At 45.5% G+C, this 18722-nt stretch overlaps 1 protein-coding gene across 2 annotated transcripts in view; it reads right to left on the minus strand.

Annotated features, from left to right (window-relative positions):
• Positions 1-18722, minus strand: part of REPS2 (RALBP1 associated Eps domain containing 2) — a 198940-nt gene that overhangs the window by 96886 nt on the left and 83332 nt on the right. For both annotated transcript variants that reach the window (XM_030202300.1, XM_030202299.1), the window contains exons 4-5: positions 17321-17447; positions 5288-5394 (exon numbers count right to left, since the gene is read on the minus strand). In XM_030202300.1, the coding sequence (XP_030058160.1) occupies positions 5288-5394; positions 17321-17447 (234 nt within the window). The remainder of the gene's footprint in view (positions 1-5287; positions 5395-17320; positions 17448-18722) is intronic.

The raw sequence follows: 18722 nt of genomic DNA on the forward strand, positions 1-18722 counted from the left end.
TGGTAAACTCCACAATGGAATCTTTCCCCCGATTATTTTCGAGATCCCGGTGAAGAAATGCTCTAATCTCGGCTGAACAGGCGTAGAGGTCGTGGGGGGCAAGGGAATCCGTCTCACCACTCCTTTCCGCTTCGTACGTGGCATAGTTAGAGGAAAAAATTATAAATGTTAAGTAGAAATGTTAAGTAGTAAATATTTGCCCATTTAAGAAGAGCGCTTTGCCACCGATCAGCTATGCAGCCATCTTGAAATGCCCCAGGCAGTATTCATTTTTTAGGCGCATCCACTATGTGCGCCGGAAAATATTTGTATTATCTGGTGCACGGGCGGTAATCAGCATTTACATAAGTATTGCCATACTGGGAAAGACCAAAGGTCCATCAAGCCCAGTATCCTGTTTCCAACACTGGCCAATCCAGGTCCCAAATACCTGGCAAGATCCCAAAAAAGTACAAAACATTTTATACTGCTTATCCAAGAAATAGTGGATTTTCCCCAAGTCCATTTAATAATGGTCTATGGACTTTTCCTTTAGGAAGCCGTCCAAACCTTTTTTAAACTCCGCTAATCTAACCGCCTTTACCACATTCTCTGGCAATGAATTCCAGAGTTTAATTACATGTTGAATGAAGAAAAACTTTCTCCGATTTGTTTTAAATTTACTACATTGTAGCTTCATTGCATGCCCCCTAATCCTAGTATTTTTGGAAAGCGTAAACAGACGCTTCACATCTACCCGTTCAACTCCACTCATTATTTTATAGCCCTCTATCATATCTCCCCTCAGCCGCCTTTTCTCCAAGCTGAAGAGCCCTAGCCGCTTTAGGCTTTCCTCATAGAGAAGTCATCCCATTCCCTTTATCATTTTCGTTGCCCTTCTCTGTACCTTTTCTAATTCCACTATATCTTTTTTGAGATGCGGCAACCAGAATTCGAGGTGCGGTCGCGATACAAAGGCATTATAACATTGTCATTTTTCTTTTCCATTCCTTTCCTAATAATACCTAACATTCTATTTGCTTTCTAAGCCGCAGCAGTACACTGAGCAGAAGGTTTCAACGTATCATCAACAACGACACCTAGATCCCTTTCTTGGTCTGTGACTCCTAACATGGAACCTTGAATGACGTAGCTATAATTCGGGTTCCTCTTTCCCACATGCATCACTTTGCACTTGCTCACATTAAATGTCATCTGCCATTTAGACACCCAGTCTCGTAAAGCCCTCTTGTAATTTTTCACAATCCTCCCGTGATTTTAACGACTTTGAATAACTTTGTGTCATCAGCAAATTTAAAATCATTTGCAGAGCGACGGGAGTGTTTTTTTTTTTTTTTTCACTGCCGCTGCTCTTCTTATAAAATAGTTAGGGGTCCTTTTACTAAGGTACACTGAAAAGTGGCCTGCGCTAGTGTAGTGGACACGCACAGATCCATTTTTCAGCATGGGGTAGGTCGAAAATGGCCGTGCGGCAAAATGAAAATTAGTGCGCGTCCATTTTGGGTCTGAGACCTTACTGCCACCCATTCACTTAGTGGTAAGGTCTCGCACGTTAACCAGGCGGTTATGGTTAACGTGTGTTCAAATGAACTTGAGGAGCTATTGTTAGAAATATGTAATTTATCTTTAAAATCGAGCGTGGTACCGGAAGATTGGAGGGTGGCTAATGTAACGCCAATTTTTTAAAAAGGTCCCAGAGGAGATCCAGGAAATTATAGACCGGTGAGTCTGATGTTGTTGCCGGGTAAAATGGTAGAGACTATACATAAGCATGGATTAATGAAACAAAGTCAACATGGATTTAGTGACGGGAAATCTTGCCTCACCAATCTACTACATTTCTTTGAAGGGGTGAACAAACATGTTGATAAAGGTGAGCCAGTTGATATTGTGTATCTGGATTTTCAGAAGGTGTTTGACAAAGTACCTCATGAACGACTCCAGAGGAAATTGGAAAGTCATGGGATAGGAGGTAGTGTTCTATTGTGGATTAAAAACTGGTTAAAAGATAGAAAACAGAGAGTAGGGTTAAATGGTCAGTATTCTCAATGGAGAAGGGTAGATAGTGGGGTTCCCCAGGGGTCTGTGCTGGGACCGCTGCATTTTACCATATTTATAAATGACGTAGAGATGAGATGAGGTAATTAAACCTCAGGGCAAGTAGGAGAAGGGGGCTGGAGCTGAGGGCTGTAAAAGGGAGACAGGTGAGAGAAAGGGGTTGGGGACTAAAAAGGGAGAAAGTGGGAGAAGGGGGCTGAGGCTGGAACTGGGGGCTGAAAAGGGGTCCAGGTGGGAAAAGAGGACTGAAGAATTGGAGAGAGAGTTTGCAAAGGTGGACTGGAGGAGTAGCCTAGTGGTTAGTGCAGCAGCCCGAGAACCTGGGGAACTAGGTCCGATTCCCACTGCAGCTTCTTGTGACTCTGGGCAAGTCACTTAACCCTCCATTGCCCCAGGTACACATAAGTACCTGTATATACTATACAAACCGCTTTAAATGTAGTTGCAAAAAACACAGAAAGGCGATATATCAAGTCCCATTCCCTTTCCCTATTTGAGATTCTACATGGAATGTTGCTACTATTGGAGATTCTAGATGGAATGTTGCTAGTGGAGGAGCAATTATCACAAAGCAACAAAATCTGACGCCTTTGTGCCCGCATTCTAGTGTCTAACTTCTTTAGCCACTGCTTCCAAATTTCCCCAGTCATCCATGAATTTGCGTTAGCCTCGTATGACACAGGAAGTCGCTTAACATTCTTGAAGCAACGGGGCTGTTTGCTCTTTCCAATGACGAGGGGTTCCAACTTCTCACTCCCATCCATATTGCAGCAAAGGAGGATCGTCAGTCGGTCATTCAACGTTTTACTTCCTGTTGTTTCGGCTTGTTTGAATGCAAGTGTTCCATCAGGAATCGCTCGCCAGTAGAGACCGTTTTCGTCAGCATTGAAAATGTCACGAGGTGCAAACTCGTTCAAGATGGTAGGAAGAACTGAAACAACCCAATTTTCAGCACCAAAGTCATCGGCATCTTGTTTCTCACCATGCTGTTTCTTGAATTTTATGTTGTTCCTCTCCTTCCATCTTTCCAACCATCCAACAGTGGCTTTGAATTCAGTTAGTCCAACACTTTCAGCTAGCTGATTAGCTTTCTCCATAAACAGTGGACCACCGACAGGAAACTGTCTGCTCCTGACTCGAGAAAACCACCGAAGAAGAGCATCTTCTACCTCCTCAGCTTTTCCCGCCCATTTTCGTTTCCGGTGTGGATTTGTATTGTTTTGCCAGTCTTCCTGCTTCAAGATACGTGGAATTTGACTGGGATTGACACCATATTCTTCAGCAATAGATGCTTGACTGTTTGCTTTCTAATTTTTTAAGAACTTCTATTCGTTCAGCCAGTGTTAAAGTCTTACAGTTGCGCAACGATGACGACTCCAGTTTACACTGTAACAACATTCTTTCGCTTATTCTGCCTGTGGCAGTTAACTGAGATTTCAAATTTACCGCCCCTTTGTCATGCGCCAATCGGCTTCCATATTCCACGCGTGCGCTTATGCGGAGTCTTTCCTGAAGAGGAGCGGTCTTAAACCATGCATATAAGCGAATCCTGCACTTATCAGTGGTGCGCTAAACCGAAGTTTGTCCTCATAGAAATTTATGGCGCCAAAAACGGGACCGAAGTACAGCATGCTGTTAAACAGAGCAAGTGCTTATCCGACGTGCACTTAAATGGAGTGCACTGTATATCAAGTCCTATCCCCCTTTCAGTAGAGTTCCCTTTGAAAATATGGCCCAGCTCTTGCCACCAATCTGCTCTCCTTCCTCCTGTTGGCCAAGATCAGTATGGAAGACAGGGGTAGAGGGGTTACTGCTAGATAATGTGGGAGGGTCAAGGGAAGAGGGAACAAGAGAGGTAGGTGCCGGTGAGGACTGGACAAATCTATGGCCAGGGTTAAAACTTTGCAGTCTCCCACATTGGCAGAACAGCAGAAAGCCAGGGGTCCTTGTGTTACCAGAGAAAACCTTATTAATTCACATCAACCTGTTATCATCTACCCCAGACAGAAACACTTGTCATACTGGGTGTAGGCCCAAAATAGAGTGACTACAGTGTGGTGCTGTGGGGATTTAGGTTCTTGAGTAGGGTTCTTTGGACCATGTTGTTTCTAGTGTAACTATGTAACATCTGCACTTACTATCAAAGATCCAGTGGGAACTGCTGGACCTAAAAATAACACCATGTAAGGAAACAAGACTGTGAGGAGTTTCCCTTAGAAAATGAGCCGGCCAACCCCTCCCCCAGATTCTGGATAGGTCACCCAAAATTGGGTACGAATCACAGATCCGTGAGTCAACTAATTAGGTCAGGTGCTAAAGATCAAATGCTGGCATTGACAAGCACTTCATTGGCAGTGGTTAGGCGCTACGCATGGATCTGCCCTACACCCGATTCTATAACATGCAAGCCTAAATTTCATAGTAGGCATCTAAAAGGGGACGTGGCCATGGGAGGGGCATGGGCAGGTGAGGGGCGTTCTCAGAAATTAGGCGTGATTTTATAGAATACCTGGAGTTGTGTGCCTAACTGCCATTTGCGGAGCGTGAGCATTTTCAACAGCTTTTGGCAGGCATAAGCACTCACACCCAAAGTTAAGCGCGAGAAGCATGCCAAGCTAGTATTCTGCAAACGGCGCCTTTTATGGAATACTAGCTTATTGCAGATCATAACTGCGCCTAAATTTGGCCACCATTTACTTAATCTGGCTCCATGGTTTGGAGGGGAGGGACATTTCCGCCTCCCGGATTTCTTAGCCATTTGCTGCTGCCTCCTAATGCGTCACTCTTCCTATTACTACTGCTCCATAGAAAGCTCTGTTAGGTAATGGAAAAAACTACTTTGCCCCCCCCCCCCCTGGAAAATTTCCTCCCTATACTAGTGGACCAGCCTGTCTTGAAGGGACCTCTCACCCTGCGTAATCCACAGGGCCAAAGCATGCAGAAGAAACCTAGAAAACGTTGGTACAGGGATTTCTCCACTCTTGCTAGACTGACCTGGCCCTCCCCCCACCTCTTTTCTTCATGGAAAGGTCATTTTAAAGGGTCATTCTCTCTGAGCATACACCCATTTACCTGCAGAGAATTCCTTGAAAATTGCCCCTCCCTGAAAAAATACCCCCCAAAAACAGGCACTACCAATAACTTCATCCATAGCCCGGCAATAAGCTTTAGGTCTTCTATTGACCTTGCAATGGAATCATTGCTGAAGACCTTACAATGGAATCATTACCCGGGCAGGAGAGGAGAGTTGACGTGCAGTGTGGGGTCCATAACTCACAGACGCTGGCCCTTCCTGTTGGGGAGCAGAGGGTGCAGACTGTCTGGCTTCAGGTAGAGCTGAAAGAACATAAATACAGAGTGAGGAAGGCACCACACGAACAAGCCCGAAATGCAACTGGAACTGAGTGGCAAAAAGGCCATTACATCACTCTTAGAAATTTAACCACATTTTAGATTTGTACTTTATTTTCATTTTTATTCATTTTAAATATTAGGATTTATTTACCACCTTTTTGAAAACATTCACTCAAGGCACTGTACGGCAAGAATAAGTCAAACATAAGCATCAGACAATTATAGCAGTAAAAATATTTAAATCACAATACAAGGTATGGCATAGTATACTACTTACAATGACAACATAATACACAATAAAACACTTTAAGATGCTTCCTCAAAAAACATTGGCCATCAGTCACCAGAAGACAGAAGGACGCATAGAGCAAAGCCTCAGTGAGAAAGCGAACAGAATCATGGCCAAGAAAAGAGGGTGAACATTAGGTAATGCATTTGCAAGGCATTCCCAAGGGTATCTAATACCCTAGGACAACCATCAGCCGTGCACCCTGCCCCTAGTACATCATCTCCCCTTCCCTTGATCATTCTCCTCATGTCCAGCATCTTCCTTTCCCATTCCTACAACCCCATGTCCAGCATCTCTCTCTAGATATCCAGCATCTCTCCTTCCCCTCCTTTCCAGTACCTTCCGTTCTCTTCCTCCCCCGTCCCCAGTATCCATCATCTCCTTGCCATGTCCATCATGTCACCCCTTGCTTATGACCAGCACCTCCCTTCCCTACTACCCCCCCCCCCCCCCCCCATAGTCCAGCATCCTCCTTTCCCTTCTCTACCTCTTAGGCATTCAGCATTTCCCCTTCACTACCCCCCCTTCCAGGAATCCAGTATATCTCTTTCTCCCCATTGCAAGTGTCCAGCATATCCCCTTCCTTTGCTCTTGCCACCACTGCCTCTGTCCTCTGCAGGAAATGCAGCGGGGCTTTGAGCATTTATGCACATTTAAGGCCTGCTGTGTCCAAATGCCTTAATGCAAACTTCTGTAAGGAGGATGGGATACAGTAGGACTTGAGGGCACTTGGGTACTCAAAGGACTGCTGCCTCCATGCCAATGGCAGTTTTCAAGGGCAGTTGTCCTGCTGTGTGGAACACCATACAGACACTCCCTAAATTTTGCTGCCCTGGGCTATGTCTAATCGATCTAGTAGTAGGGCCAACCCTATTCATTTGCTTGAACTTCAAGTTACAGGACAGCCCTGTGCGTTTTTTTTTTACACTTGAAGCAACAGGAAAAACCTGAGTTTTCTTTTTTTTGTGCTGGGTCATCAGTGGTGCAAACACTATGTGTGTACTATTTGAGCCTTGATGGACTTTTTTGTCAGAATGGCACTCTAGCAAATTATTAATAACAACAATAATAATAATACACAATAGCGCAACACTATTGATAACATTGCACCCAAAACGTAAGAAAAAAAAAAGGTAAATAAAACTAAACATTTTATAAATGGCATAGGAAACTAAACAAAATGAAATTTTTGGCCTGCACACCCCTACTGAATATGCAGGAGAGTTCCAGGAGGGACATTTTAGGAGTTCAGTCCTGGATTTCTGAACACCTCATCCTGGTGCATTATGGCAGGGCTGGCCGAGAGGGGGGAGGGTGAAATTCCCCAGGGCCCGGCATCCAAGGGGGTCCTATCCAGCGCTAGCATTACTCTCCTGCTCCTGTGCGCAGCAGTGCCGCAGAGCAGAGTACTTCCTTCCTGCCGCGTCCAAACAGCCTCTTTGGACGCGGCAGGAAGGAAGGATTCTGCTCTGTGGCGCTGCCGTGCACAAGGACAGGAGAGAAAGGCTAGCGCCGGGCCCTGGGGAAGTTTGCTGTGCACATGAGCAGGACAAGTAAGTGGGGGCAGCGATGGAGCGGCGGGCCCGGCTGTCTCTCTCAGCAGCCCTGCATTATGGGACCCACAGCAGTGGCGTAGCTACGTGGGGCCTGGGGGGGCCTGGGCTACCGTAGATTTGGCCCTAGACCCACCCTCCCACCGTCGCCTGCCTTTGCTGGACGTCAGGACGTCAGAAACAGAAGGAAGCCTTTTGCGGAAAGAAGAGGACCTTGGCTGGCGGGGATTGGGGTCCCCCGCCAGCAAAGGTAGGCGACAGCGGGTTGGCGGTGGGAGTGGGGGTCCAGAGGGTCGGCGGCGGGGGGGGGGGGGCAAAGTTGGTGGTGGCGGCGGGGTCGGCACTGGCGGGGGGGGTCGGCATTGGCAGGGGGGGGTCGGTGGTGCCAGAGGGGGGCTAAAATGTGCCCCCTCACCTTGGGCTCTGGACCCCCCTCCCGCCGAACTCTGGTTATGCCTCTGACCCACAGCACTGATTTCAATAGGTAGGAACAGGGATTGCAAGTACCTCACTGCCTTTCGATCTAAATTCAAAACCAGGACTGGCCAAAATGTCTCCCACCTGGAACTAGGGGTATTTTGAGAGCTCCAAGCGAAAAAAAGAGGAAGCGTATCCATGTGAAATGGAGGAATTCATGTTTTTTTTCTTCAATGGAAAGCTGAAAGGTGACCTCTAAAAGACAAATGTGAAACGCAGACAGCAGAGAAGAGCCCTGGGCCCAGTGGGAAGGGCCTCTGTTTTGGAAAGGGGTGTGGTGGTTGCCCTGTTATCCCATTTGGATCTGCTGGAACAAGGATCGACAAACAAGCTGTCCCTGATGGAGGTTTTTACTGGACATTTATTTGCGACTTGTTCTAAAAAGCTCTGTGTCGTCCCCCCCCCCCCCCCCCTTCATCAGGTCAGTACAAAGCAGGCACTCTCTCAGCTACAGCCTTGGCTCTGGTACAGGTTGAACAAGCATGGTGGGGGCAGACGCAGAAGTGTAGCCAGGTTGAGGGCACGGGGGGTGTGGACAGTGGACTGCAGACAGCGTCGGCGAGTATTTTAAACGCGACAGATCGCATGAAAAATAGGTGCCGGCACAGTCTGAAGTCTGTTTGGGGGAGCCAGGGTCACCGAGAGGGGGGGGGGGGCAAAATTCCCCAGGCCTGGCCTCCAAGAGGGACCCGGCACCGGGGTCTCTCTGTCTCTTGCTCCTAAAGGGACCTGGGTGATCGCGTCAGGAGCAGGAAAGAGAAAACTCTGGCGTGGGCCCCCCTTGGAGGCTGGGGAGGAGCAGACACAGCAGGGCCTCAGGCCAAGACCTCTGGTTTGACTGGTGGGGGTCCCCCCCAGGCCCCACCAGCAGAAGAGGTCTTCCTCCAGCACTGCTCTTCACTCTGCCACATTGCCTGCCAAGCAGCTGCTTTTCCCTTCAGGCTGCGCATGCTCGGTTTTGAAACCGAGCATGCACAACGTGAGAGAAAAAGCAGCCGGCGGGGCAAGGCAGGGCAGGCAAAGAGGCGGAGTGAAGAGCAGAGCTGGAGGAAGACTTCTTCTACTGGCGGAGCCTCAGGATCCCCACCAGCCAAGGTATTTGGAGTTGCAGCGGGGGGGGGGGGGGGGGGGGCGGTGGACGGCAGCAGCGGCAATCCTGAGGGGCAGCCAGTTGAGTTTTTAGGAGTTCACATATCTGCATATGTGGACATTACAAGAAACCAAATGGCTGGGGGGGGGGGGGGGGGGGGAAGGTTCATGAGGATACTTTACAGTCATTCTACAGTACACTGCTCAATTGATGTAGTCTAAGTTACAGGGCACTATTCCCTCTAAGTTGAGTGGGACTCCACTCCACCTGTAGCCCTGCCAGCAGGGGGTGCTGTTTCACTAAGACAGGCAAGTTCTGCATGACTTCAGGGAGCCTGCCTGTCCCTACAGATTGAAAACACAATATTGAAGCACCACCCCCTACTGGTTGGAGGACACCCACTCAGCTTAGAGGGAAATTGGTTTTCCAGAATACCCATGATCAATATGCATGGGATGTACTTACCTGCTTTTGGTCTAAGAAAGGGTTACTTTGCATATTTCAGGAACATTGAAAACCAGGTGTGACCTCTTTCCCCCCCCCCCCCCCCCCCCCCCCCCCCGTCATTGAGGTTAGGGAGTTTACTGACAGCCCTATGGTGAAATCATGGTAGGGCCTGCATAAGGGGTTTTGAGTCTTTGGTAGCCAACCCTAGCCAGAGGACCTGCAGTACCGAGGGGGAATCTCGTTTTAGGATGGGTCAGAGAACAAGTTTCAATAATAACTTTTTTTTTATTTTTGTTACATTTGTACCCCACGCTTTCCCACTCATGGCAGGCTCAATGCGGCTTACATGGGGCAATGGAGGGTTAAGTGACTTGCCCAGAGTCACAAGGAGCTGCCTGTGCCTGAAGTGGGAATCGAACTCAGTTCCCCAGGACCAAAGTCCACCACCCTAACCACTAGGCCACTCCTCCACTGTTGCTACTGTTGGATTATTTGTAGTAAATAATTTAGCAGATTTTAGTACACACAGCTTCAGCTTTAGAAATGTTAATTTCTTTCTTCATCTCTCTCTCATTCACCCCTGAATAATTCACTGCTGAGTCACTTTAAAGTTGAAGTAACAAAACATCTGTTTACTCACAGTTTGCAGTTTGATTATAATCAGACAGGCTTATATATACATATTACTATACATTTGTATTATCAGCTCCTTCCATGTGCTTAGATGGCAATGGATGCTCACACCACCATAGATCCTCTCAGGTTAGGAGAGATCATGAGCTCCATGTGCTCCATGTGCTGCATGTGCTGTGTCTACTGTGTCTGACCCCCACAGGAAGTTGCATAGCTGTGTGACCTCTCTAAGTAATTCACATCAGAGGTCACAGAGTAATCACAGAGAAATAATAGGTGACAGGCAATGCATGTAAAATACAATTACATTCCAACAAACCCCTTCTCATGCATAACTGTCATGCAATTATTTATTCATACAAAGTCCAAGCTTTATACGCAGATTCACAAAATGTTCTCTGGGTAACGGTTTGGTCATGATGTCAGCTGTCATCTCACTGGTGTGACAATAGTGTAGACTGATGACCCCTTCTTTCGCCAACTCTCGCACGTTGTGGTATTTCGTTGCGATGTGTTTGGTGCGTGACTGAACCTTGTCATTCTGTGACAGTCGGATGCAGCTCTGATTATCTTCCATTATCTGGATTGGTCTCTGTTCAGCTATTCCAAAATCCAGCAAAAGTTTTTCAATCCACATCAGTTCTCTGCACGCTTCCGATACAGCCACGTATTCAGCTTCTGTAGAAGACAGACTCACAATACTTTGTTTATGACTGGCCCATGAAATTTGTACATTTCCATACATAAACACATATCCACTTGTGGATTTATAGTCAGAATGATCCCCTGCCCAATCTGAATCACAGTAACATATTAGTTTTGGATTACTATTGGCTGAAATCTTTAATTTACAATCAATGGTACCCTTTAAATACCTTACCATCCTTTTAACTGCAGTCCAATCTGATTTGGTAGGTGAGCTGACCCTTCTGCTCAAAATTCCTACTGCATTTGCTATATCAGCCCTGTATGTGGTAGTTAGATATAAAAGCTTACCTATGGCTGATCTATATTGGATGTTATCTGGTAAAGGTTCTCTTACTGTTTCATCCTTCAGAAAATCAGTGATCATGGGAGTGCTTACAACTTGGGCATCTTGCATACCTAAACTTTCAATAAGCTCATTTATTTTCTGCTTCTGGCTTAGAAGATAAGAACCATCATTTTGTTTCTCAATTTCTATACCAAGATAGTATGACACATTACCAAGTTCTTTTATCTCAACATTGAGGTTTAAACATTTTACAATGTCCTTGTACTCTTGCTCACTTTTGCTTGCAATGAGCAGATCATCAACAAAAGCTAAAATGTATGCATATTGTCCATTTGTGCACCTAGTGTACAAACATTTATCTGCTTCACCTTGCTTAAATCCTAAATTTGTCAATATTTCATGCAATTTATCATCCCAACATTCTGCACTTTGCTTTAATCCATAAAGACCTTTGTTTAATTTACACACTAGCTGTCTTTGTTTTGTATTTATGAAACCTGTTGGCTGTTCCATGTACAAGTCTTCAGTTATTTCTCCATGAAGAAACGCTGTTTTCACATCAATGTGGTTGACTTGCATGCCTTTTGAGACTGCAATGCTCAGAAGTGTTCTGATTGTCGTGTGTTTCACTACAGGTGCAAACACTTCATCAAAATCTTCTCCATATTTTTGAAGATATCCCTTTGCCACTAATCTGGCTTTATACCTTTCCACTTTTCCTTGTGCATTCCTTTTTAACTTGAATACCCATTTGCATCCTATAGCTTTCTTGCCAGGAGGTAATTCTGTAAGAATCCAAGTATTATTTTTATCCAATGCATCAATTTCTTCTTGTGCAGCTTTACGCCATTCAGCAGCTTCTTCTGCTGGCATTTTCTCAATCTCATCCCATGTTAAGGGCTCTTGAGCTTCTGCTGACTTTGTTAGGTAAGACAGTCTTGGGGGTGGAACACCTTTGTTTTCCCTGGATGAGCGTCTGACAACAGGTTGGTCTGACCTTTCCGCATCCTCAAAATCTGAGAGTTCTTCTCCAATTGATTCCCCTTCTCCAACTGTACTGTCTTCTTCAATGATCCTTTCTGTGTCTGCTTCCTCTGCCTGTTCCTCGTTAGATACAGGTGAGTTGCTTTCAGACATCTGCCTTGGTATGGCATTTATATACACTGGCATGTCTATTATGGTTCTAGTTTCATATTCTGGATGATAAGGCTCATCTGGGATAATCCAGCCTTTATCAACCCTTTTGTTTTCATCAAAATATGTAACATGTCTTATGCCAACAATGCCAGTTTTCAGATTCAAAATTCTATATCCTTTGTGTCCTGGAGTATAGCCAACTAAAATGCCCCTTTCTGTTGTGGAATCTAGCTTATGCCTTCTTTGCTTTGGTACATGAGCATATGCTGTACTTCCAAATGTTCTTATGTGTGACAGGTTTGGCTTCCTACCATGCCATGTCTCATGTGGTGTGCGCTCCGCGCCTTTAGTTTGCATTCTGTTTTGTAGGTACACTGCTGTGAGAATGGCTTCCCCCCATAGTCTTTTAGGGAGATTGCTATCTGACAGCATACATCTGGTCATTTCCACAAGTGACCTAAATTTTCTCTCTGCAACAGAATTTTGCTCTGGTGTATAAGCTACTGTGGTGATAAGCTGAATGCCTTCTTGTTCTAGAAATGTGCGCATGCTTTGTGAAGTGAACTCACCACCATTGTCGGTCTGAAGAACCTTTGGTTTTCTTTCAAATTTATTGCTCACCATGGCTACGTATTTCTTCAGCATGTCTGTGACTTGACTTTTCTCTTTCAGCAAATAGGCCACACAATATCTAGAGAAATCATCCAAGAATATTAGCACAAATCTGTTATTTCCCAATGATGGGATATTAAACGGTCCACATAAGTCACTGTGTATTAAGTCCAGCACTTTATTACTCCTATTTCCTGTGTATGCAGGAAATGAGGGTCTCACACCTTTTTGAGTAACACAGTCTATGCATTTCTCCATTTTACCAGCATCTGCACTTATCTGAATGCCGGTGGCTAGTTGCTTACTGTAAAGATCCTGGATCACCTTAGAATCACGATGTCCCAGGCGGCGGTGCCAGATTTCCAGACTACATTTACCATCATTCTTCCTTACTTGCGCCATATGTGAGGCTTCACCTGAAATGCTCAGTTTATAAACATCATTATGCATAAAAGCTTCAGCATACACTTCATCATTTTTAGAGATTGTGCACTTACTATTTTCAAAATGAATCACAAATCCCTTCTTATCTAATGTAGATACACTAAGCATATTACAAACTGCTTGGGGAATATACAAGACATCACTTACAGGAATTTCTTTAACTTCATTAGACACTTTGCATTTTAAGAATCCAATACCTTTTGCTTGGATCTTAGCAGTCCCTGCGTTTGCAGTTTTAAGAATACCTTCCTCTGGACACATTTCCTGAAAGAAATCCTTACAATTGGTTAAATGGCATGTGCTCCCCGAATCCAAAATCCAAGTACTTTCATTTGAATTATTATTTACCATAGTCAAAGATTTTTCTGCCATTAGAAAGCCCTTGTGTTTATCTTTGTCCTTCATACATTTCCTGGTTTGAAAATTCTTTAGTTCCATTGGCTTAGGTGAGCTAGAGGGAGTGTTTTGTGTTTCCTTACACCATTTAGATACATGTCCCTCCTTTCCACATGAGTAGCAAATCAGCTTGCCCTTGGGTGGAGTTTTCCCATAGCTCCGCCTTCCTCTGTTCTTTGCCAAGAAATTTGTTTCATTTCTCTCTGACTGACTTTGAGAACACATCTCCTCAGAATCATTTATTATGCATTCCTGCCTTAGTTTTGATGTTGCCTGTTCAAAAGATTGCCCTTCAATGGCCTCATTTACAGACCTAAAAACATCAAACTTCTTTGATAGTGAGGTAAAAAGAAATGCTCTTTTCAATGCATCACACATGGGAATTCCTGAAAGTTCTAACTTTTGAAATGAAGACATAAGATGCATAATGTGATCATTACATTTACTTTTATCCCTTAATTTGGTTTCATTCAACTCTGCCAACCAAATTGGTTGCTGCTTTGCATATGTAGTTGCATACATAGTTCTCAGTTTATATAAAATGTCCTTTGGTGTATCTTTTCCCTCCACTAATATGGCTTGTTTCTCTGAGAGAGCTTCCAAAAGCATGCACTTCACATAATAGTTTGCATTGTCCCATTCAGCCATATTTTCAGCTGTTCTGTCTTGGTCTAAGCATATATTTAATCCTTTTGCTCGAAGGAGACATATGAATCTTAGTTCCCACTGCTGATAATTAAACTCAGTTAATTTAGGCACCTTGAGAGAATAGAAAAATGGTGAATTTCCTCCCTCAGCCATTTTCTTAGCCTTCTGTCTGCTGTGTGGGGGGAGAGAGAGACAGACTGAATCTTTCCTTTAAAACTTAAGAGAAAAATGTGGCCTTTTTTTCTGCCTGGTAATATTTCTCTTCTTTTTCAATTCCTGGACCCTGGGCCCATAACCCTTTTGTTGGATTATTTGTAGTAAATAATTTAGCAGATTTTAGTACACACAGCTTCAGCTTTAGAAATGTTAATTTCTTTCTTCATCTCTCTCTCATTCACCCCTGAATAATTCACTGCTGAGTCACTTTAAAGTTGAAGTAACAAAACATCTGTTTACTCACAGTTTGCAGTTTGATTATAATCAGACAGGCTTATATATACATATTACTATACATTTGTATTATCAGCTCCTTCCATGTGCTTAGATGGCAATGGATGCTCACACCACCATAGATCCTCTCAGGTTAGGAGAGATCATGAGCTCCATGTGCTCCATGTGCTGCATGTGCTGTGTCTACTGTGTCTGACCCCCACAGGAAGTTGCATAGCTGTGTGACCTCTCTAAGTAATTCACATCAGAGGTCACAGAGTAATCACAGAGAAATAATAGGTGACAGGCAATGCATGTAAAATACAATTACATTCCAACAGCTACTATTTGAGATTCTACATGGAATGTTGCTATTCCACTAGCAACATTCCATGTAGAAGTCGGCCCTTGCAGATCACCAATGTGGCCGCGAAGGCTTCTGCTTCTGTGAGTCTGACATCCTGCACGTACGTGCAGGACATCAGACTCACAGAAACAGAAGCCTGCGCAGCCTTCTACATGGAATGTTGCTAGTGGAATAGCAACATTCCATGTAGAATCTCCAACAGTAGCAACATTCCATGTAGAATCTCCAATAGTATCTCTTTTATTTTTGTTACATTTGTACCCTGCGCTTTCCCACTCATGGCAGGCTCAATGCGGCTTACATGGGGCAATGGAGGGTTAAGTGACTTGCCCAGAGTCACAAGGAGCTGCCTGTGCCTGAAGTGGGAATCGAACTCAGTTCCCCAGGACCAAAGTCCACCACCCTAACCACTAGGCCACTCCTCCACACATAATACTGGACTTAAATTATTCTATTGACCATATTACCCCTATAGTCCAGCATCTTCCTTTCCCATCCCTACAACCTCATGTCCCGCCTCTCTCTGTAGACATCCAGCATCTCTCCTTCCCCTCTTTTCTAGTATCTCCCATCTTCCTTCCCCCACCCCCAGTATCCAGCATCTCCCTGCCACGCAGAGTTTGCCCAGGTCAAGGAAACTAAACCGAGAAGGGGACTGAGCAGGGCCCTCATTGTTGCTGCACCCAGACTAGAGAAATACCACAAGGAGGATTCAGTGCGGAGTTACCACGTAACTAGACCTAAATTTGAGAATCGACAGCTGATTCTGAGGACAATGTCAAGTAACCTGTTCCAGTTGCAATTAGGAGAAATGTGAGATAAAAGGTTCTGTGTGTACCTCTGTGTTTGTGGACTGAAACTTATCAAGATGAGAAAATAACCCTATGTACTATCTGGTGGAAAGATAATCATTGTTTGGAAAGACTGAAATGTGAATTTAGAAAAGCGCCCTGCTATCACTGGAGACTAGGTTTAAAGCTCTGCCAATACATCTTAAGGATCCCTGAAGTGTTTACACCAAGTTGACTGTTATGAACTGTGTTTTGAGTTCCTGTTAGTAAAGCGAGTTACTGTTTCTGCAAAAAGGGATTTCACTAAAAGAAGCGTGCAGGACGTGAGGGGGGAAAAAAGAGCAGGGCAGGCAATTCCTCCCCGTAATCTCCGCTCGCTGGACAAATCTCTCGTCGTCCCCCTTCTCCTCCACTGCTAATTCCAGGCTTCGTTCCTTTTCCCTCGCGGCGCCTTATGCCTGGAATGGACTTCCTGAGCCTGTACGCCTAGCTCCATCTCTACCTGTTTTCAAATCTATGCTGAAAACCCACCTTTTCACCTCTGCTTTTGGCTCCTAACCACTACTCAATTCCCCTATCCTTGTTCCTTCTCACCCAGTACATTCCTCGCCCTTAATTGCCTTGTCTGTCTCAGTGGCGTACCAAGGGGGAGCGGTGGGGGCGGTCCACCCCGGGTGCACGCCGCTGGGGGGTGCTGCGGCGCGTGCCTGGCTCTGAGTTCGCTATCTTCCCTGCAGCTCCCTCTGCCCCGGAACAGGTTACTTCCTGTTCCGGGGCAGAGGGAGCTGCAGCGAACGAGTGAAGTTAGCGAACTTTTCGGAGCCGAAAGGCGCACGCCGTGGCACCCCTCCCCCCAGCGGCGTGCACCCGGGGGAGGTGTCATTTCGCCGTGGGGGGGGGGGGGGCGCTGCACCCGGGGGGGGGGCACATCGGTGATCCGCCCCGGGTGCCATGCAGGCTAGGAACGCCACTGGTCTGTCTGTATTTTTACATTGTAAACTCTATCGAGCAGGGACTGTCTCTCTGTGTCAGGTGTTCAGCGCTGCATGCGTCTGGTAGCGCTATACAAACGTTAATAATAATAATAAGGCTTCAGCTGGCACGGGTTGGGGACCCTCGCCAGCAAAACCAGGGGTCCAGAGGAATTTTGAAGGGGGCACAGACCCCCGTGGCCCCATGTAGCTACGCCACTGACCTGTGCTCAATCCCTGTCTACATTGATTGGCCGTTAACTTTCATGTACAATCCTCAGTAACCACATGGCTAGGCTTTCTGCATCGACCCTACAGAGACTAAGTATAAGGGAATTATTCACCTTTCAGAAACTGCACAAAATCCAGACTTGGCTGATGTAGCCTGGATGCCTATTCCCAACGATGACAGATGAAAATAGCAGAAGCAATTTAACAGAAGAAACAGGAAAGGGAAGACTGCATTCAATAATCAGAGAGCAGGCTGCAGGATACATTCAAAGGCAAAGACCCACTCATTTCCCTAAAACAGAAAGATAATTAGCTCAAGGAAATTAGCGGAAGGGCTCCCTAATTGCATTTGAGAACAGGGAGCTCGGAGAAATCCAGAAGGCAGCTGCTCTCTCCTACCTGTGTGCGTCTGCTGCTCCAGCCCACTCCTCACTTTGACGTAACTGTAACCCAAGGGAGAGCTTTGGTAATTCAGTGGCGAAGCAGAAGGTGATCTGTGGGGTGACAAGGGAGGAGACTTTGTTTCCTACATTAAAAGAACCAAAGAGAAATTCTAAGACGGTTTGAGCACTAATATTAATAACCATTTAAAGAATGTCACCAGGGGCTTTCAGCTCTGTAGAGAGACACCAGAAAGAGAGTTGGTAATCCTTGGGGTTTAAAACCTAGTCAAGACAGACAGACAGACAAAAAGAACAGACAAGAAACTTTCAGTTAAGTGAGGCCATGACTCCGCTCCACATTATTTTGAGAGTATTTTAGCGCTTCAATATTTGATAAGAGATATATAAATTCCTTTGATATTTGGATAGAATAAGCAACCATCACATGGTGAGAAGACTCCTGACGCAGGCCTGAACGGCCGAAACATAGCTGTGTCGAGTCCCTTTCTCCCTACTTTTCTATGGTTAATAAAGTACCGTATTTTTCGGACTATAAGACGCACTTTTTTCCCCCCAAATTTGGGAGGAAAATGGGGGGTGCGTCTTATAGTCCGAAGGTAGAGATTTGGCTGGCCGGCTGGCAGGCCGCCCGCCCTCCCTCCGAGTTCGGGATCACCCTCCCCCCGGGCCCTGTCACCACTTCTCCCTACTCACGCGATCTTCCCTGGTGGTCTAGTGACGCGCTGCTCTCCATCCTCCTGTATGCAGCCTGACGGTCTCGGCGAGATTCAAAATGGCCCCCGAGACGTCAATTCTCGGCGGCCATTTTGAATCTCGCCGAGACCATCAGACTCAGGCAGCAATGCATACAGGAGGATGGAGAGGGAGCTCTTTCCTGCCCAGACGTCACTAGACCACCAGGGAAGATCGCGTGAGTAGGGAGAAGTGGTGACAGGGCCGGGGGGAGGGTGATCCCGAACTCGGGAGGGAGGGATTCGGACAAGACGCACCGGAGCACCTAGGTTTTAGAGGAGGGAAAAAGCAAATTTTTTTTTTTCCTATTTCCCTCCTCTAAAACCTAGGTGCGTCTTATGGTCCGAAAAATACGGTACATATTTTTCAATTTTTATATTAAAAAAGTGTCGTCCCCTTTTTTTATATTTATATTTTTAAATATATACATTTTATTATTTTTATATTTTCATATTTTTTATTATTTTTTGTTTTTGTTTTTCTTAGTCATCTTCGCTGTTTTGCCTAAACCAGGCAGTTAGGTTCAGTGTTTCTTGGAAGATGAATTAATGTAATTATCCAGTAGAACTAGGGATTTTAAGACACTCTCCAAAGGTGGACCCTACAGAGAACTTATCCTACTAGTTAAAGCTACAGGAATCAGGACTCTGTCCCATTAACAATCT

This window comes from Microcaecilia unicolor, chromosome 4, assembly GCF_901765095.1.
Source record: "Microcaecilia unicolor chromosome 4, aMicUni1.1, whole genome shotgun sequence".
NCBI lineage: Eukaryota > Metazoa > Chordata > Amphibia > Gymnophiona > Siphonopidae > Microcaecilia > Microcaecilia unicolor.